The following is a 22,288-nucleotide window of genomic DNA, read 5'->3' on the forward strand; positions in this document are numbered from 1 at the left end:
AAGAGCTTTTTCTGAGCCAATGTATTTAATCTTCTCATAACCAGCCTGACTGACAGCTGCAGCTTGTAACAAGCAGAGTGAGATCTTAGCAGCAGCAGGGAGGAGGGACACTGAGGGGGAAGCCAATCGGGTTAGGTAGGTGGAGATTGACTTAAGTGGTCAAGAATATTCAGTCATTCTAACATGCCTCATGGGGTATACGAGATTATTTTAATTATTTTTTGAAGTTTGTATTCTAAAATCTAGTATCACCGGCATATTGACTATATGGACTTCCATATGATGAAGAAAAGTTTTTCCTAGATCCTAGAGGAAAACTTTATTAATGAGTCCTCTGCTTTTCTCCTGATGTTTGGATGATCCATGGTGATTCACTTTTTCAAAATAGACCATCATAATGATCAGCCAACGTCACACCCGCCCTGTTCATGTATAGTGATGGTGTACATAGTATTGATACCTTTTGCCTAGTCTCAGTAAAATGACCATGACCTGAGCTTGGTACGGTGCCAAACCTATACCCGACATTTGGTTATGGAGTCATCTAGGATCTGTTATTGCACCTATGGATTAAGGTTAAATCGACACTGTATTTACACACTAAGAATTATGTTTGGGGGGTCTGGCTGGGAAGGGAAGCAGAAATAGTAGTAAAACAGTGGAGTAACTCACCATTTCCTCTGCACTTATTCGTTTATCAAGTGGAGCAGCATGGACTGTATTGGTGTAAAAAGACAAATTATTAATGTTAATAAGAATATCATCAATTCTCATTTATCCAAATTTCAGAATATAAAAACAGGTATAAAGAAGTCATGCATTAATTACTCAGTCCAACAAAATGTTGATCTTAAATAACAGTAGAGGAAAGCAGGGTTGCTGTTATATCGGTGGAGAAGGAGCAACCTGGGCAATTGCTCAGGGACTCATCCCCCCCAAAAAAGGCCATTGGCGAGACACTACACTACTTCAGGTTTGGTGAACCCGGTCCATCTGTGGCCACTTCTCTGTACAAACCAGAAATTGTGTAAATAAAGCCAATTCTGCATTATCAATACAATCTCTGAGTTTAGAACTGTGGAAGATCTTTGGTGACGTCATGAACAGGTGACCAAAGATCCTGCACCCTGCCAAAATATGGAGGGAGAGAGCCCGGAGGAACTGAAGAGGAGGAAAGAGCCTGGTATGCCCCTATACTCTCTCTGTGTGTGTAACAAAGATTATCTGTCTGTCTGTCAGCGTGTGTAACATGCTGTGTGTGTGTGTGTGTGTGTACATAGAGTGTAATATGTAGTGTACGTGTTTAACATGCTGTGTGTGTGTACATAAAGTGTAATATGTAGTGTACGTGTGTAACATGCTGTGTGTGTGTGTGTGGGTGTAACATAGAGGGTAGTGTGTGTGTGTGTTTGTGTGTAACATGCTGTGTGTGTGTAAGAGAGTGTAATATGTAGTATATGTGTGTAACATGCTGTGTGTGTACATAGAGTATAATATGTAGTGTACGTGTGTAACATGCTGTGTGTGTGTGTGTGCGTGTGCATGTGTGTGTGTAACATGGAGGGTAGTGTGTGTGTGTGTGTGTGTGTAGTATGCTGTGTGTAAGAGGGTGTAATATGTAGTTATGTGTGCAACATGCTGTGTGCGTGTAAGAGAGTGTAATATGTAGTGTATGTGTGTAACGTGCTGTGTGTGTGTGTGTACATAGAGTGAAATATGTAGTGTATGTGTATAACATAAAGTGTAGTATGTAGTGTATGTGTGTAACATGCTGTGTGTGTGTAACATAAAGGGTAGTGTGTGTGTGTGTAACATGCTGTGTGTGTGTAAGAGAGTGTAATATGTAGTATATGTGTGTAACATACTGTGTATGTGTACATAGAGTGAAATATGTAGTGTATGTGTGTAACATAGAGTGTAATATGTAGTGTATGTGTGTAACATGCTGTGTGTGTGTGTGTGTGTGTGTGTAACATGGAGGGTAGTGTGTGTGTGTGTAGTATGCTGTGTGTAAGAGGGTGTAATATGTAGTTATGTGTGCAACATGCTGTGTGTGTGTAACATGCTGTGTGTGTGTAAGAGAGTGTAATATGCAGTGTATGTGTGTAACATGCTGTGTGTGTGTGTGTGTGTAACATAGAGGGTAGTGTGTGTGTGTGTGTGTGTGTGTAGTATGCTGTGTGTAAGAGGGTGTAATATGTAGTTATGTGTGCAACATGCTGTGTGTGTAACATGCTGTGTGTGTGTAAGAGAGTGTAATATGTAGTGTATGTGTGTAACATGCTGTGTGTGTGTGTGTAACATAGAGGGTAGTGTGTGTGTGTGTGTGTGTGTGTAACATGCTGTGTGCATGTAAGAGAGTGTAATATGTAGTGTGTGTATCGTGCTGTGTGTGTGTAACAGAGGGTAGTGTGTGTGTGTAGTATGCTGTGTGTAAGAGGGTGTAATATGTAGTGTATGGGTGCAACATAGAGGGTAGAGTGCATGTGTGTGTAACATGCATTGTGTGTGTACATAGAGTGTAATATGTAGTATACGTGTAACGTGCTGTGTGTGTAACATAGAGGTTAGTGTGCATGTGTGTGTAACATGCTGTGTGGAAGAGACTAATATGTAGTGTACGTGTGTAACATAGGGGGTAGTGTGTGTGTGTGTGTGTGTGTGTGTATAAAACATGCTGTGTAAGAGAGTGTAATATGTAGTGTACGTGTGTAACATAGTGTGTGTGTGTGTGTGTGTGTGTGTGTGTGTGTGTGTGTAACAGTGTGTAATATGTAGTGTTTGTGTGTAGCATGCAGCGTGTATAAAATGCCGTGTATATAACATCCACATCTAAAATTCCGGTAGTGCAGACCTCATCCATAAGGTGATTGGATGATTTTGCTGGAACATAAATCATTATTTTTGGCAACACATTGCCCCAGTTAGCAGGAGACGTGCTGCTGAAAAGAGGATACTTTATGAGGACAGATCACGTGTATAAGCGATCACTGTGCCCCCATCCTTCTTATCCTGTAAAAAGATACCGGCAAAATAGCACCGAGCAACTAATATATAGTCAATCGGAGCTTGTTTAATGGACGGCTATCGGCTCGGGTACATGCCCCTAGATATTTCGCTGAGGTTGTGCAATACATTAGAAAATTGAGGCTCCTCTTTTATTTTTGCCCTGGGTGACAGGTCACATTACAGAGGTCGTCTACTTTGAGAATATGGTTTTTAAAACTGCTTTAACAACCCGACAAAACCTACATTCCTTTTTAACAATATAAGGTTGTATTTTAAAAGAACGATGCTCGTTAATATTATTTTACAAATAAGAGTTTGAAAACCGTAAAACAAAATCTCCTAATGATAACCATTTAGCAGAATGACTAGAATATGACCCCTCCCCGCTGTGTATTTACGAGCCCGCCAGGAATTATTCACAGTACATCAAATAACATCTGTACACTTTGCGGTGACTAGTCATGTAATTCTAATGAGTGCACTGGTAATATCAATGCCCAGTCCGTACATCTGACCAACATCTTGTTACATAACCCAGCAGCTGGGATCAGCGCTATTTCCATACTAAGCCTGATTTACATTTCATTTTCTCTGTTCTTCATGGCATATTTAAAGGAATTTTCTAAATTGTGATCTTTTTGGCAAACACATTGGACAAAAATGTGTTTTAAAATTACTCTATATTTATATTTAATCCAATCACATATGTATTTTTAAATGATCAAACCCTGCAAGCGCATTTGCTGCCAGCTAAGCACTACCCCAGATTTCATGATATGTATAGTCTATTTGTCTTGACATACTGCAGTTCCTACTCAATACAAATACATATTACCAATAAAGATCTTGAAAAAATGCTACATTTTTAATTCATATGGCAACACAACTAAAAACACCTTTTAGTGCTACATGAAAGGCACTAAAGGGTGTTTTTAGCCTTGTTTAACCTAATAAATAATATAAAAAAAGGACTTGAGGTCCTCCCCATTTTTGATAAGCAGCAAATGGTAAAGCAGACAGCTGGTGGCTGGTTTAATCAGGCGGGGAAGCCCTATAGTTATTTGGCACATTGCCAGCCAAAAAATTGCAGCCCGCAGCCACCCCAGAAATGGCAGATCACATTAGATAACTTTACCATACTCTTCCTGATTGCCCTGGTGCAGTGGCATTCGGGGTAATACTAACCCTGTAAGTATAACACACAAAAATATTTTATTTTAAAAAACACTCCCTGGCTCTTGCTTGGTATAAAAATAAAAATACATGCAGCTCTGAAGTAGTCCACTGAATCAGACTTAGTTCACAAATGGGAACTGGAAAGACATAAAAGAGAGAAAAAAAGACAACAAATTTATTATTTTAAAAAAACAGCTCCGACATAATCCATGGCGTTCCCATCAAGTCCACCAATTTTGTAACACAACCTATGGAGCCTTTTTCTGAGAACAATGTTTTATAGGTCACTCACGGTCAGGCTGCACTCTGCGATACCCAGCGACTGTGACTAGCGTAGACTGATCAGGAGTGACCTATGAAGCGCCATTATCAGGACAAGGATCCATAGGTTGTGCTACAAAATCGATGGATGTCATGGGAATGTTGAAGCTGTGGGGATTTTTTGAAATAATAAATTGGTGAACGAGGGACAGTCTGCTGTCTTTCTTTCTCTCTTTTTATGTCTTTCAAGTTCCCATTTGTGTGACTACGTCGTATTTGGTGGACTACTTCGGATCTTCATAGCTTTTTTTTTTTTAAATAAATTGGTGAACCAGGGCAAGAGCCGGGAGTGTTTGTAAATAAAATATTTCTGTGTGTTTATCTTTATACTTACTGATTTGGTAATGAGTTAGTCTGATAGACACTTCTCCATTACTACCCTCTGGGCTTGATGCCAGCTGACATTACAGTACACAGTTGACATCAACTCCCCAAAATATTACCCCAATTGCCACCACACAAGAGCAACAGGCAAGAGCCAGGGTGAAGTGCCATAATTGGTGATGCGCCAATTCTGGGGCAGCTGCAGGCTGATATTTTTAGACTGGGAAGAGCTCAATATACATGGACCTTCCCAGCCTGATAACATCTGACTGCGGCTGTCTGCTTTCCTGCTTTTTTTGCTGGTTATCAAAAAATAGGGGGGACCCCACACCATTTTTTTTAATTTATTTATTGGTTAAACAAGACTAAAAACACCCTTTAGTGCCACATGAAAGGCACTAAAGGGTGCAAGTGTATAAACCCTACTCTAATCGAAGCTTTCCTTCCTACATCAACTCTTCCTGCACTACTTCCAGAGGATAGTGTGCCGAACATCATGCACCTGGGTCTCATATAAGACCTGATGACACAATGCAGCCAAGAAATCACAGTAATTCCAGTAGCCAACATGTCTACGGCATTACTGTATATAGCAGGCAATCCCCGCATGTTGATAGGCTGTCTTACAGTCGGAAAACATAGGAGGCAGGGACTCGAGCATGGCACTCGACCACCCGCGATACTCAATAATGTAATGAGCATGCCTGAGCACCCCAATGTTTGATCAAGTATTGAGCAGTGGTGAGCACGCTCGCTTATCACTAGACAATATCTCCACCTCAGGATGAACTGCTCTACAACAGGTGACTTTGTTAAAAAACAAAAAGCTAGTGATCCCAAGATTAGATTTAAGGGTCCGTGTTATCTTATTAAGGGACCTTAAATTGATAGTTATTTCATGGGTGTTTTGTCAGGGCACCTAGAAATAACATAAAAAAATGGGGAAGTATTTGTGATCACATAGCTCAGTCACTTTTCCCACAGTAATGATTAAAAAAAAGGTAACTCCGGCACACTACTCCAAAATGAGAAAAAGAGACAAAGTCCTTGCAATCACAAATCCGTAGTCTTGGACACATTTTGGACACTATTGGTCCCTGCCATTAAGGTGCCCGGATTGGGATCCATCCATCCGGGTGTTATTTTCATTGGTGCCCGCTATATTGCACCTCTGGCGAGTGACTTGCCATTCCAGTTTAATTCACATAAACAACACAGATAGTCCAGTCAGATGAAGGCCGAATAGGTCGTAACGTCATGTGAAGGACTAACTTCTTTTTTGTTTATACACCAATAAAAAAAACGATTTGTGACTGCAAGGACTTTGCCTTTTTTTCTCATTTTGGGGTAGTGTGCCGGAGTTACCTTTTTTTATCATTATTGTTAAAATATTTTTCTCCAGAGCACCTGTAAGGTGAAGCAGGGTCCTATCCTAATAATACTTGTCCCACAGCACCTGAAGGATAATTACTGTCAGTTGGGTCAAAATGTTATGAACATAAACACTCACATACGTGTAATGGAAGATTGGAGGACCTCCTACAGGGAGAAGACACGCATGCACCCAATTGGTCCCTGTAAAGACTAAAAAGACCTTAGAAGAGCAACTAAAACATCATTCTCATACCTCCTGAAGGGCCAGTGGGGAGGCCGCAACACACTGTCTACAAGGAAAGAGGATGGTGAGCAAGAAGACACAAAAAAAACAGAGTGAGAAAATAAAAACATGTTCAAATAAGGTGAAAGGAATAGATGTGGGAAGGGTAAAAAACTGACTCACAGCAGGAACGCAACTTGTGTTTACTTACAGGTAAACCCCTAAGCTGAAGGGCCAGAACTCCTACAAACAAGTCTACCTAGAGGTATAGCCAGCAAGGAAGTGCAGTGAAAGGTGAACATATATAACCCAACCCAGACTGTGATACGAGAAAATGAGTAACACCTGGAGAGGAGCGAACCACGAAGGCAGAACAAAAACAATAGGAACCATCAGCATTTGGACAGGGAAGAAAAGACAATAGCTCAGCAGACAGAGGAACTGACCACGCAACGACAGGTCAACGGATCAAATCCTCAAACTGAGCCATGACACAAGTGTGACCATTGAAAAGACGCAAGTTTGAAATAGAAAATTGTGTAGAAGCACTGATTAATAATGTCATGTGATTATGTGGAGAAAAATAAGGAAGTATCAAAAAAATATTTTGGAACACTTTGGGAACTTTTCCCACCACACAGCCTGCAGATAAGCAAAAATGAAGGGGATGACCCAGAGACCCCAGATTTTTCAGTGCTAGAATTGATTAAGTCATCCTATCGGTGAGAGGATATGAATATTGACAGAGAGGGAGAAAGCAGGTGGATATCCAGACTTTACTAGAACTAGAGGAAATAAACTATCTCTGCGAGAGATCGGTATGGTGTAACTGCTATGAAAAGAGGGTTGTCCCTCACCTCCAATCCTTTGTTAAAAAAAACAAAATTTTGGTTTGGTTTGTTTTTTGTTATTTTTGCACAAAATCCAAGTGAAAATCCTCTGTACCCCTCTGTATGAAATCAGAGGCCAGTGGAGGACACGTAGACCTCTATTGGTGGCCAATTACAGAGCCATTAAAAACAGTGGTGTAGTGGAGGTGTGTGCACGAGCCCGAACAGCCACTAAATAATCAGCAGATATATATCTAATGGCATATCCTCACCATCCTTTCATCACGATCATACAGCTGTGCATGTATTACCCATTGTATTATATGTAAATATATAGCACTATGTTCAGACTTATTAAAATATAAAATAATATAAAATACACAAAATTTTCAACTTGTGATTAAAGCAGGTTTTACACGCTTTGACAGCGCTAGACGATGCTAGCGATGCCGAGCGCGATAGCACCCGCCCCCGTCGTATGACCGATATGTGTTGATCGCTGCCGTAGCGAACATTATCGCTACAGCAGCGTCACACGCACTTACCTGCCCTGCGACGTCGCTATGACCGGCGATCTGCCTCCTTCCTAAGGGGGCGGTTCGTTCAGCGTCACAGCGACGTCACAGCAGCGTCACTGAACCGCCGCCCAATAGAAAAGGAGGGGAGGAGATGAGCGGCCGGAACCTCCCGCCCACCTCCTTCCTTCCTCCTTTTCCGGTGGACGCAGGTAAGGAGATGTTTGTCGTTCCAGCGGCGTCACACATAGCGGTGTGATGCCGCTGGAGCGACAAACAACATCGTACCGTCGCTGCAGCGATATTATGGAACGCGACGTGACAACGAGCTACGATATCGCACGTATTTGCGCTCGTTGATCGGCGCTCATTTGCGTCACACGCTGCGATGTCGCTACCGGCGCCGGATGTGTGTCACTACCGACGTGACCCCGACGATATATCGGTAGCGATGTCCCAGCGTGTACAGCCCGCTTAAGGTCAAAGTATCAGATTAAATGTTCACAAAGTAATAGCTGTGTTCTCCTTGGAAAATGTTACTTTACCGCTCCAAAAATGTATAATGAAACGATTTTACAAAAAAATCCACAGTTTTGGATCTATACAATCTATGTGTTGCCATGGACACAGACTACAAAAAGCCTCCCTGTAGTCTGATTCTGCAACTTCCCTTTAACTCTGCCCTTTTATTGCCGGCTGAGATATTGGATAGTAATGACACCAAACGCAGGATCAGAGCACAGTTTGCCTGTAATCCTGTAAGCAGGGACATGCGCAGGGAGCTGCGGACACAGAACAGGAGAATTTTTTAATGGAGACTATTTGGAGGCTGGATTATTTTATATACAATGGAGCAATAGAAAAATGAAAAATCTGTCCGATTTCATGCGGAAACCTGGGATGATATTTTTCTCACTTGTCATCCATGTACCATAGTTGTTTTTACAGTAGCAATTATTAATCATTTAGATGAACATTCACAGTTTCCTTTGTTATAGAATTGAATGTATCTGTAAAAATCATGGAATCCCATTTTTTTTCTCACACCCATAGACTTGAATGAGTGAGTGTTATCCAATTTGATAGTAAAATCGCAGCATTCTGTGATTTTTGTCCACAGACCAATTTGGTCAGTGAAAAAAATAATTTACACTGCCTCATTGAATACCATGGGGCAATGTGATATTGGATAAAAAAAAAATCGGATAGCCTACATCCGATTTATACGGTCGTCTGTATGAGCCCTTAAAGGGAATCTGTCAGCAGGTTTTTGTTATGCACTCTGAAGACAGCCGGAGATAGGGGCTGAAACACAGATTTCAGAGATGTGTCATTTATTAAGCTTTATGCTGTTGTTTAATTACAAATTACAAAAAAGATCTCCGGCACTCCAATGCAAGAAGGATAATGAACACAGTCCAAAACAACTGTCCAAAAGAGGGCAAAAAGGGGGCAAAAGCCACTATATGTCACTTAATTAATCCAACAGGAGAGCCCTGTCATGTGAAGATGAAGGGAGTGCACCAATGATATAGGTATCAATGGTCTTGCCAGGATATACTGAGATGTGGCAGGGACTGGCCTGTTAGACAGAGGTGGTCTCTTGTGCTTGTGCTTGTTCTGGGCTAATATATCTCCAGGGGGCGGGCATACATTCACTTTTTGCCCTCTTTTGGACAGTTGTTTTGGACTGGGGTGTCCCTTCGATGTATGACGCCACTGCACGTGTCATTTGGCGACCCCTACTGGCTGACACTGACATTTCAACATATTGGTCACAGTGCATTTACTGATTTACTTACCTTTTTGGGTGGTGACCCACACAGTTCCAAGTTGGTGCAATTCGTACCCTTACTCTAATTGCTTAGTCTGATAGAACTCTCGATAAAGGTCCCATCGAGACCGAAACGTTGAGACAGACTTTTCCTTTTCACAATAAAAAAAGCATCAAAGATACCCAGACTGTGTTCATTATCCTTCTTGCATTGGAGTGCCGGAGATCTTTTTTGTAATTGGTTGCTTCTTTTCTCCAGAGCACCCTACCACTCAGTGAGCCAGGTCTATTCGATATATTGTTGTTTAATTACAGTGAAGGTTTGATAACTAGGACATTATCATTGCTTGCACAAACTGCCTCGTGCCAAGTCATCCGGCCATGCCCCCTTCTCTGATAGGCAACTCACTGTCATTAGACAATGTACACAGAGAGATGTGGTATGGGCGGGGTTATCTATCTGAGCTCTGCTACATGTTACATCCAAGAATTCTGATCGTGGCAGAATGGATGCACCCAGTAATCTAAGTGATACATCGTTGGATTCAGGGTCTCTTTTCCTACATCCTGCTGCTCTCAAATGATGTAGTAAAATCCTGGTGACAGAGTCCATTTAAAATACCCCATGATAAGATATATATTCTGCGGTTTCCCTGCTTGTCTACAGTTTCTAGGTTTCCTATACTATATAAGGTGAGACTTTTCTTTAAGGCCCCCTTCACACGTTTGTGATACACGTGCGTGTTTGGTCCGTTTCCGTATATACCGGAGACACGGACAAACATGCACCAATGTTATTTAATGTTTGAGGACACATGTGCGTTTTTCATTAAGGTACGTGGGTCCGTGTGCGTGCTACGTTTGTGTCTCCGTTTTGCACGGATGCATGTCCGTTTTCAGCACGCAACACGCAGCACGGACCCAATGAAAGTCAATGGGTCTGTGCGCACGTCCGAGTGACACAGACACATCTCTGTTTGCTCCCTGTAAGTTTTTTGCTTTTTTCATGTGATGTCGGTCGTTTTTTTTTTTCTGTTTCGTTCTCTCCCTCAGTCCGTCGGTCGGTCGGTCTCTATGTCTGTCGGTCGGTCTCTCTGTCTTATCTGTCCTTCTCGCTGTCTGTCGGTCAGTTTCCCCCCTCTCTCATACTCACCGTTCCCCGATCTCCGGCGCGGCGCTGCACGGCTGTTCTCTAAACTCCGGCGGCTTTTCCTCTTTTGAAAAAGCCGGCCGCTCATTAAACAATCTCGTATTCCCTGCTTTCCCCGCCCACCGGCAAATATGATTGGTTGCAGTGAGACACGCCCACACCCTGAGTGACAGCTGTCTAACTGCAACCAATCACAGCCGTCGGTGGGCGTGTCATTATGAAGCAGAGAAATAAATAAATAAATAATTAAAAAAAAACGGCGTGCGGTCCCCCCCAATTTTAATACCAGCCAGATAAAGCCATACGGCTGCAGGCTGGTATTCTCAGGATGGGGAGCCCCACGTTATGGGGAGCCCCCCAGCTTAACAATATCAGTCAGCAGCCGCCCAGAATTGCCGCATACATTAGATGCGACAGTTCTGGGGCTGTACCCGGTTCTTCCCGATTTGCCCTGGTGCGTTGGCAAATCGGGGTAATAAGGAGTTAATGGCTGCCCATAGCTGCCAATAAGTCCTAGATTAATCATATCAGGCGTCTCCACGAGATACCCTCCATGATTAATCTGTAAGTGCCAGTAAATAAACACACACACCCGAAAAAATCCTTTATTAGAAATAAAAAACACTAACAAATACCCTGTTTCAACAATTTAATAAGCCCCAAAAAGCCCTCCATGTCCGGCGTAATCCAGGATGCTGCAGCGTCGCTTCCAGCTCTGCTGCATGGAGGTGACCGGAGCAGCAGAATATACCGCCGCTCCTGTCACCTCCACGCAGCAAATGAAGACAGCCGCGCGATCAGCTGAGCTGTCACTGAGGTTACAGGGATCCAGCGGTGGATGCAGCGGTGGCCACGGGTAACCTCAGTGACAGCTCAGATGATCGCGCTACTCACCTATTTGCTGCGTGGAGGTGACAGGAGCGGCGGTGTATTCTGCATCTCCGGTCACCTCCATGCAGCAGAGCTGGAAGCGACGCTGGACCATCCTGGATTACGCCGGACATGGGGGGCTTTTTGGGGCTTATTAAATTGTTGAACCAGGGAATTTATTAGTGTTTTTTATTTCTAATAAAGGATTTTTTCGTGTGTGTGTGTTTATTTACTGTAACTTACAGATTAATCATGGAGGGTATCTCGTGGAGACGCCTAACATGATTAATCTAGGACTTATTGTCAGCTATGGGCTGCCAATAACTCCTTATTACCCCGATTTGCCAACGCACCAGGGCAAATCGGGAAGAGCCGGGTAGAGTTCCAGAACTGTCGCATCTAATGTATGTGGCCATTCTGGGTGGCTGCTGACTGATATTGTTAGGCTAGGGGGCTCCCCATAATGTGGAGCTCCCCATCCTGAGAATACCAGCCTTCAGCCGTATGGCTTTATCTGGCTGGTATTAAAATTTGGGGGGACCGCACGCCGTTTTTTTAATTATTTATTTATTTCTCTGCTCCATAGTGACACGCCCACCGGCGTCTGTGATTGGTTGCAGTTAGACAGCTGTCACTCAGCGTGTGGGCGTGTCTCACTGCAACCAATCATATTTGCCGGTGGGCGGGGAAAGCAGGGAATACGAGATTGTTTAATGAGCGGCCGGCTTTTTCAAAAGAGGAAAAGCCGCCGGAGTTTAGAGAACAGCCGTGCAGCGCCGCGCCGGGGATCGGGGAACGGTGAGTATGCGATAGGGGTACTCCATTCAGTCACTCAGGGGATTAGCGGTCACCGGTGAGTCCGTCACGGGTGACCGCTAATCAGGACGCGGCACAGACAGAGCTGCAGTATGAGGATGAAGTCGGGTGAAGTTCACCCGAGTTCATTCTCAGCGCGCGACTCTGTCTGCTGTCAGCCGGCATGTATGAACAACATTTTATACCACACAAGGACATTTCACACGGACAACACACACACACACTTCAGTTAAGTTTCACGTGCACACAAGGCCATTCCACACGCACACACGGCTAGCATACGCAGTTCACACAGATGCCACACGGACCATAAAAACGGACACAAAAATGGAAAACGGACCCGAAAAACGGACGTAACACACGTGCGTGTTTTTTCACGGACGTGTGAAGGGGGCCTAAAGCTGAATTGAGTTTTATCCTTCTTTTCATCCCATCACACACTTAATCCAGCCGACATTAATACATTTACGTCAGGTAATTGCTAGAGGCCACAGTTGCCATTAAGCTCCAACGTCTATACAATTCTTATTAGTCTATTAAATTAATTCTAGGTTTCCTGACCCTCCTTTATATACTATACACTCAGACGTCTTTTTCTAGGCTATGTATTATCAATTCATCTAGATTCATCTAGATTAAAAATAAATGAGGGTTTTCGATCTGACATTGAACACTTTGATAATAATGACTTCTGTTTCCGACCAACATACACAATTAATGTGTGGTCTGAGATTTAATAGAAGTTACATTAAAATGATCTTCTGCCTTCAGCCTCAGTGTAACGAACAGTTCAAAATCACACAAAGACGCTTCTGGCATATAAACGATTAACAACTATCAAAGCTATTAACGCTTTAACAAAATCTATGCACTATTCCATAGGAACAGTGCATATATAGCTCTGTGTGTGTGGGTATACATATATATATACAGTCATATGAAAAAGTTTGGGCACCCCTATTAATGTTAACCTTTTTTCTTTATAACAATTTGGGTTTTTCCAACAGCTATTTCAGTTTCATATATCTAATAACTGATGGACTCAGTAATATTTCTGGATTGAAATGAGGTTTATTGTACTAACAGAAAATGTGGCATCCTCATTTAAACAAAATTTGACCGGTGCCAAAGTATGGGCACCCTTATCAATTTCTTGATTTGAACACTCCTAACTACTTTTTACTGACTTACTAAACAACTAAATTGGTTTTGTAACCTCATTGAGCCTTGAACTTCATAGGCAGGTGTATGCAATCATGAGAAAAAGGTATTTAAGGTGGCCACTTGCAAGTTGTTCTCCTATTTGAATCTCCTATGAAGAGTGGCATCATGGGCTCCTCAAAACAACTCTCAAATGATCTGAAAACAAAGATTATTCAACATAGTTGTTCAGGGGAAGGATACAAAAAATTGTCTCAGAGATTTAAACTGTCAGTTTCCACTGTGAGGAACATAGTAAGGAAATGGAAGAACACAGGTACAGTTCTTGTTAAGCCCAGAAGTGGCAGGCCAAGAAAAATATCAGAAAGGCAGAGAAGAAGAATGGTGAGAAAAGTCAAGGACAATCCACAGACCATCTCCAAAGACCTGCAGCATCATCTTGCTGCAGATGGTGCATCGGTCAACAATACAGCGCACGTTGCACAAGGAGAAGCTGTATGGGAGAGTGATGCGAAAGAAGCAGTTTCTGCAAGCACGCCACAAACAAGTCGCCTGAGGTATGCAAAAGCACATTTGGACAAGCCAGTTACATTTTGGAAGAAGGTCCTGTGGACTGATGAAACAAAGATTGAGTTGTTTGGTCATACAAAAAGGCGTTATGCATGGAGGCAAAAAAACACGGCATTCCATACTTGCTACCCATAGTAAAATTTGGTGGAGGTTCCATCATGCTTTGGGGCTGTGTGGCCAATGCCGGCACCGGGAATCTTGTTAAAGTTGAGGGTCGCATAGATTCAACTCAGTATCAGCAGATTCTTGACAATAATGTGCAAGAATCAGTGATGAAGTTGAAGTTACGCAGGGGATGGATATTTCAGCAAGACCAAGACAATACTCCAAAACACCGCTCCAAATCTACTCTGGCATTCATGCAGAGGAACAATTACAATATTCTGGCCATCCCAGTCCCCAGACCTGAATATCATTGAAAATCTGTGGGATGATGTGAAGCGTGCTGTCCATGCTCGGCGACCATCAAACTTAACTGAACTGGAATTGTTTTGTAAACAGGAATGGTCAAATATACCTTCATCCAAGATCCAGGAACTCATTAAAAGCTACAGGAAGCGACTAGAGGCTGTGATTTTTGCAAAAGGAGGATCTACAAAATATTAATGTCACTTTTATGTTGACGTGCCCATACTTTTGCACTGATCAAATTTTGTTTAAATGCAGATTGCACATTTTCTGCCAGTACAATACACCTCATTCCAATCCAGAAATATTACTCAGTCCATCAGTTATTAGATATATGAAACTGAAATAGCTGTTGCAAAAACCTAAATTGTTATAAAGAAAAAAGGTTAACATTAATAGGGGTGCCCAATCTTTTTCATATGACTGCATATATATATATATATATATATATATATATATATATATACACACAGTATAAATATATGAACAAATGTATATATAATTTAGATATTCCAGCCATGCCTCATCTAAGTTTTTAGAAGTGATGAGCTGATACAAAAGGGCAAAAAATTAGATGCTTCGTTGACTCAGCAAGCGAGGGATGAATCTTGGCCGCACTCAAAGACATTGCGTGGTTTGGACATGAGATATCCCTCACCACTCATTATGAGTCTCGTGAGTTGATTTGGGCCAAAACTACATGGAAGACTGGCAATTTAGCATGTAGGTATGATAACATTGGTGCTTCATGATAATGCTACAAAGGCTGAACAGACAAGGGCATGGATATTACCAGACACAACTGTCAGTGACTCAGGTAACAGCTGTAAGTTCCTCCTAATGATGAGTGAGCACTACCATGCTCGGGTGCTTGGTACTCATTAAGAGGAGTTAGATACTCAAATGGGCGCGACTTGAGCACCTGAGTATAATGGACATCAATGGGTACTAGGAAGATTTCTCGGAAAAATGCTTGAGTTTCCCATTTACTTCCATTATTCTTGGGTACTTGAGTCACGCCTATCTAAGCATCCAACTGTTCTTAACGTGTACCTGTGTATAATAGAAGTCAGTGTGGAAATTTTGAGTATTTTCATCAGAAATCTTATGAGTCCCTTATTGGCATCCATTATACTCGGTACTCGAGTCGCGCCCATCCGAGCATCCAACTGCTCTTAACGAGTACAGAGCACCAGAATATAATGGAAGTCAATGGGGCAGTTAAGCATTTTCCCGAGAATTCTTCTGAGTCCTCCATTGACTTCCATTATACTCAGGGCTCAAGTTGTGCCCATCCGAGCATCCAACTGCTCTTAATGAGTACCGAGCACCCAAGTGTAATGGACGTCAAAGGGGAACTAGAGCATTTTCTCAAGAAATCTTCCAAGTCCCTCATGGACTTCCATTATACTCAGTACTCGAGTTGCGCCTATCCACACATCCAAGTGTTTGTTATGAATACCGAGCCCCCGAGCATGAATCCCGCCCATCTCAGCATCCAACTGCTCTTAACGAGTACCTGAGTATCATGGAAGTCATTATACTCGGGTACTTGAGTTGTGCCTATCCACGCATCCAAGTGCTTGTTATGAGTACCGAGCACCTGAGCATGGCATTGCTTGCTCATCACTAGCTGCTACATATTGCAAGCTTCTTGTCTTATTTATAGTAAACTCTATAGATTTATGAAATATTTATCTCTGTCTCAGCCCAACAGCTCCTCTGTGTCACTCCTCACTGCCGTCCTTGCACTTATTGCTTAGTGGGCTGCGCTTAGTGCTGTGTGTACACATAGGGACATAGTTGTACTTATATTATTTGTATCCAAACAAGGAGCCTCATGGTTATACCTTAGTGTCTCACTCACTCCTCCCGGAAGAAGTGATCCCGTACCGCGAAACGGCCGTCGGAGGTTCCCCTCTGGTCTGGCTCCCCTGAACCACCTTTGAACTAGGTAAGCATTATTCTGGCTTTCTTATTTATTTATTCTTGGATAAGGGCTACTATGATATGTTACTAGGCTACTATTAGATGTACAGCCCATCTCCATTCTAATCTGTATTGCCACCTATAAGCCACAATTAACGTCCTGCCTGTCTCTTTAACATTTCCGATTTTCTGAACTTTATCTTATGGATTGTATTATCCTTATGATTGTGGTTCATGGGACCCTGGCATTTATTCCCTAAATCCCTTGCTTGAAATGTCCTTATCTGTATTTTTACTAATTATTAATACATTTTCTAATTGCACCAAAAAACTCCTTGCTTTTGTTTAATTACTTAGCTCCCGGCCGCCGGCATGTGAGAGCGATCGGCTGAGCGCCCGGCCGCCGGCATGTGAGAGCGATCAGCTGAGCGCCCGGCCGCCGGCATGTGAGAGCGATCAGCTGAGCGCCTGGCCGCCGGCATGTGAGAGCGATCAGCTGAGCGCCCGGCCGCCGGCATGTGAGAGCGATCAGCTGAGCGCCCGGCCACCGGCATGTGAGAGCGATCGGCTGAGCGCCCGGCCGCCGGCATATGAGAGCGATCAGCTGAGCGCCCGGCCGCCGGCATGTGAGAGCGATCTGCTGAGCGCCTGGCCGCCGGCATGTGAGAGCGATCAGCTGAGCGCCCGGCCGCCGGCATGTGAGAGCGATCAGCTGAGCGCCCGGCCACCGGGTGATCAGCTGATCGTTCACAATAGTCTGCTGCCGGTAAAACTGTAAAGAAGAAAAAAAAATTAAAAAAAAAAAAAAAAGCTTTCCGTTGTTTTGTACGATCCGTTGCATGCGTTGTGCCATTATATGCAACGCATCCGTTGCATCCGTCACACAACGCAATGCAACGGATGCCGTTCAATGCAAGTGTGATACTAGCCTGCAGAAGCTTCATCCGTAAAGGGATAGAATAAACTGATATTAATAGAAATGTTCCTTCGCTCAACTCTTGTAGCCTTGAAATAGATATTTTGAAAGATAACTTTATGCAATCAATACCTGGAATTAAAGTGTTGTAGAATTTTGGGAAGTTGCCATTTTTACATTATTGAGATTGCTATTTGCTCTAATTAATTGATAGATACGCCACCAGGGGAATTTATTTTTTACTTAAAGGGGTTTTCCAGACTTTTATACTGAGGGCCTATCCACAGATTGGAGTAGTTCTGTGATATATTATTAATCTCTCAATTATGATATGAAGCCAACATATTCTGTAGCGCTGTACACAGTATGGATTATAATTGCTTATATCAATACGCTTTCTCTATAAGAAGCATCATCTAATGACTCCATGGGTAATATGTGTTTGAAGTAGATGAGAAAACTGAAGCTCTACATACAAAATACGGGGAGAACTGACCAATGCTATGCAGATATCCCCCTGTATACCACTACGACACAACCCTGCGATAATAAGGAGATTGTAGATATAGTCGTTTTAATACGGTATATGGTTATTGTGCGATCTACATGACAGCAAAACTAAATCCATTATTTAGTGTCACAGATAATTCATTAAATAAACAGAAATAAATATTAAAAATAAGGATTAGTTTAATGTCTTATCAGATATACGCAGCCAAAATTTCTTAAAGTTTTTTAAAAAAATGGCCTGTCCTGCATTATTCATTATTTCCAAATAAAAAAAGAGAGGTTGTTATAATGTGACCAAGAAAGAACCTTTACTTAAATTCCAGTCTTTTTTAATTTATTTAGCTACAGAAATGTATTTACAAGTGAGGTGTGTAGTAGTCACTATTACCCACTAGGTGGCGATCATATACCAGATTTATGTTGTGTGGGGCTGAGCTGTTTAGTTATTGCTACTTGGCAAATAATAAAGCTGAAATAGTTTGCATAAGACAATTAGAATTGTTAATAAATACATACGATCACACATATATGTAACATATGACTTCAGTACATTCTATACATCACGCAGAGAGACACGTTTAATTAGCCACATAAAAAGATATAGGGACCTGGGGCAGAATAGAGATAATACATGACTAGTCAAATTGGCAACTGCTTCCCCCCTTGGGTTATTTAGCAAGCGCTCAGCAGAAATACCAGAAATTGGTGTCTTTTTATTTTTTTTAGGATTTATGACTGCTGTAACACAATAGGAAGCCCTTAGTGTAATTTATTAGGAGGCGCTTCCATTATTTACAGCACTGTTCACACATGCCAAAGGGGCTAAAACACTCCTGGGCTCCATTAACCTCTATATAATTAAATTATTTGACAGTGATTAAAGGTAATGTATTATAACTAAGATTTATTATTTAGAATCATTTGCATTTTATCAGGAAAACGTATAGTTATACAGTAAAACAGAATTACAGTAGGGAACCTCTGCTTTATAACGGTCCTGTAGACTGAAGCGGAGATCAACAGTTCATGATGTGCTCCTCACTAGGAGCTGCTGACCATGATGTACTCCTCACTAGATCCTGATGCCCATGATGTGCTCCTCACTGGGTCCTGAAAACCATGATGTGCTCCTCACTATGTGCTACTGTACATGATGTGCTCCTCACTAGGAGCTGCTGACCATGATGTGATTTTTACTATGTGCTACTGTCCATGATATGCTCCTCACTAGGCTCTGTTATCCATGATGTGTTCCTCACTAGGAGCTGCTGACCATGATGTACTCCTCACTAGATCCTGATGCCCATGATGTGCTCCTCACTAGATCCTGATGTCCATGATGTGCTCCTCACTAGGGTCTGTTATCCATGATGTGCTCCTCACTAGGCTCTGTTATCCATGATGTGGTCCTCACTAGGAGCTGCTGACCATGATGTTCTCACTAGATGCTGCTGTCCATAATGTCCTCCTCAATATGTGCTACTGTCCATGATGTGCTCCTCACTAGGCTCTGCTATCCATGATGTGCTCCTCACTAGGCTCTGCTATCCATGATGTGCTCCTCACTAGGTGCTACAGTCCATGATGTTCTCCACACTAGATACTGCTATGTTGTGCTCCTCACTAGGAGATGCTGACCATGATGTGCTTCTCACTATGTGCTACTATCCATGATGTGCTCTGCTCATGATTTACTCCTCACTAGGCTCTGCTACCCATGATGTGGTCCTTACTAGGTGCTGCTGTCCATGAAGTGCTCCTCACAAAGTGCTGCTGTCGTTCTCACTATGTGCTACTGACCATGATGTGCTCCTCACTAGGCTCTGCTATCCATGATGTGGTCCTCACTAGGTGCTGCTGTCCATGAAGTGCTCCTCACAAAGTGCTGCTGTCGTTCTCACTATGTGCTACTGACCATGATGTGCCCCTCACAATCTGCTATTATTCATGATGTTCTCCTCACTAGGAGCTGCTAATCAAGATTTACTCATCACTAGGTTCTGCTGACCATGAAGTACTCCACACTAGGCTCTGTTATCCATGATGTGGTCCTCCTCACTAAGTGCTGCTGTCTATGATGTGCTCCTCGCTATGTGTGCTGTCCAAGGTGCTGAAGTGTCCCTGCTTTATATGTGCTGCTCTCCATCACACTTCCTTCTACTCCAACCATCATCATCATTAACCATCACTTTACCTTCCAAGGTGCCTACTAGGAGGCTCAGTAAGATGAAGACGGGCGGCATCTCCTGCCGTAATCCTCCGCCCCTTGCCTGGCTCTTTCACTCGCAGATGCCGGCTTCTGCTCCTTACACGCCACTTCTCGGCAGCTCCTCGGCTCCTGTCGCCTCCTTCCAGTGCCGTGCCCGGGCTGTGCAGGATGCTGCGCTCAATAACAGCCGCTGCTGAGCTCGGCGCTATATAAGCAGGCGGGGGAGGCTGGGCTATCGCCTGCATGTAAAGCAGCCAGGCAAGCGATCCCCGATTTCCTTCCAGGAATCTGCGTCACCAACATCCCCAAAGAGGCTAATAAGCTGAAATGTTCATCTGATGAATTATTGATACATTTCATGTTTTGTGCTGGAAATTTAGAAATCTGAGAGGGTGAAAACTAAAATCCAAATGCAGGAATAGATCTGTATATGTAGCAAAGGGAGGCTATGACCAATGGAAGAGCGAGGTGATCATAACTAGTGCAAAATCATTCATGTTATACAGTAAGTTTGTCATTTCACTCAGATCCTCAGGTGATTTTAGGGGTCGTGTTGGGGATGTTGTGTTAATAGAGGGGTCACTCATGCTAGACATTCATCTATTTGCTGGTGCTCAGAGCCTGGGTGATCATATGTCTGTATTATATGGATAGTTTTTTTTAATTTGTATTAATTGGCATCATGCTAGAATTCCTTTTGCCAGTTCAACTTCAACTTGCTGCCTGTTGCATGCAAATTTGTGAGTATGTGTGTGTGTGTGTGTATATAATATATATATATATATGTATATAAATATATATATATATATATATATATATATATATATATATATATACATACACACACACACGCACACGCACACTTAGATCATCCATACATTAAAAAAAAAACCACATACATTGTCTTCTTAGGCTGCTTTCACACCTCCAGTTTTAGCAGTGCAGCTAAATCCGGCTCTAAAACCTATGCAACGGATGCGGCAAAAATAACGGATCCTTTGCATAAGTTTTTACATGCGGCCCATCCGGTCTTTGCCGCTTGCGGCACGCTACTGAGCATGCGCAGTGCAAAAAACCGCATGCGGCGGCCGGATGCGTTTTTTGACGCATCCGGCATCCATAGGCATGCAGTGGAAAAAGCGCCGCATCGGCCGGATGCGGCGCGATGCGGTTTTTTTGACGGATAAAAAAACGTGCCAGGCAACGTTCCATCCGGCCACCGCATAGGCTAAACATGCAAAAACTGTACCGAACGCAAGCCCATGCGGCACAATCCGGCACTAATGAAAGTCTATGCGGAAAAAACGCAACCGGTGGAAAAAAAACACGGTTGCGTTTTTTCTGCAAAGAGCCGGATTGTGCCGCTCAGCAAAAAACGGATGTGTGAAAGCAGTCTTACAATGGCGTCTATCAAAGTGTGGGCTTTAGTAAGCACTGTCATACACCTGTCTTGGCTTCTGTGTTGGGCTCCACTCCCTTTCCCCATAGCCGCCCTTTGCAATGCTGAACCTTGAGCTTTACACGTTTCCTAATGTGCCTTAATGACATAACCTATGGCCTCTTAAGGTATTCATCTATTGTAGTATTGTGTGAGGTTGGTGTTTTTTAAGGTATGTGCACACAAAGTCTTTTACAGGGGGATTCTGCCTGGAAGCCAAATGAAAAAACGCCCCCCAAAAATCAACATACTACACAGAAATGTCAAAACAACATTGCTGTGCACATGTTCCGCCTTATGTCACTTCTTTTAAGCACTTCACGGTACAGAAAATGTTTATGTTTTGAGTGGCTTCATTTGGAAGTTGTTTGTTTTATAGAAGGTATAAAACAAAGGCACAGGCAGAAATGACTAAAAAGACACCAGCAAAGACACTACAGGAAAACAACCTTAGCCATTTTCCTAAAGTATTTTCGCCTGGGAAAACACATCTTAAAGACATGCACATACCCATAAGGCTACTTTACACACTACGACATCGCTAGCGATCGCACCCGCCCCCGTCGTTTGTGCCTCACGGGTAAATCGCTGCCCGTTGCGAACAATATCGCAGGTACACGTCACACGAACTTACCTTCCTAATGACGTCACTGTGGCCAGCGAACAGCCTCTTTTTTAACCCACCTCGTTTCCGGAGGACGCAGGAACGCTGTTGTTCGTCGTGTCACACGTAGCAATGTGTGCTGCCTCAGGAACGAGGAACAA

At 42.9% G+C, this 22,288-nt stretch overlaps 1 protein-coding gene across 1 annotated transcript in view; it reads right to left on the reverse strand.

Annotated features, from left to right (window-relative positions):
* Positions 1-20,323, reverse strand: part of CHGB (chromogranin B) — a 73,525-nt gene extending 53,202 nt beyond the window's left edge. The window contains exons 1-2 of the mRNA XM_075339314.1: positions 20,071-20,323; positions 673-716 (exon numbers count right to left, since the gene is read on the reverse strand). Of these exons, the coding sequence (XP_075195429.1) occupies positions 673-716; positions 20,071-20,119 (93 nt within the window). The 5' untranslated portion in view covers positions 20,120-20,323. The remainder of the gene's footprint in view (positions 1-672; positions 717-20,070) is intronic.
* Positions 20,324-22,288: the final 1,965 nt, after the last annotated feature.

The sequence above is a fragment of the Anomaloglossus baeobatrachus genome, chromosome 3, assembly GCF_048569485.1.
Source record: "Anomaloglossus baeobatrachus isolate aAnoBae1 chromosome 3, aAnoBae1.hap1, whole genome shotgun sequence".
Taxonomy (NCBI): domain Eukaryota; kingdom Metazoa; phylum Chordata; class Amphibia; order Anura; family Aromobatidae; genus Anomaloglossus; species Anomaloglossus baeobatrachus.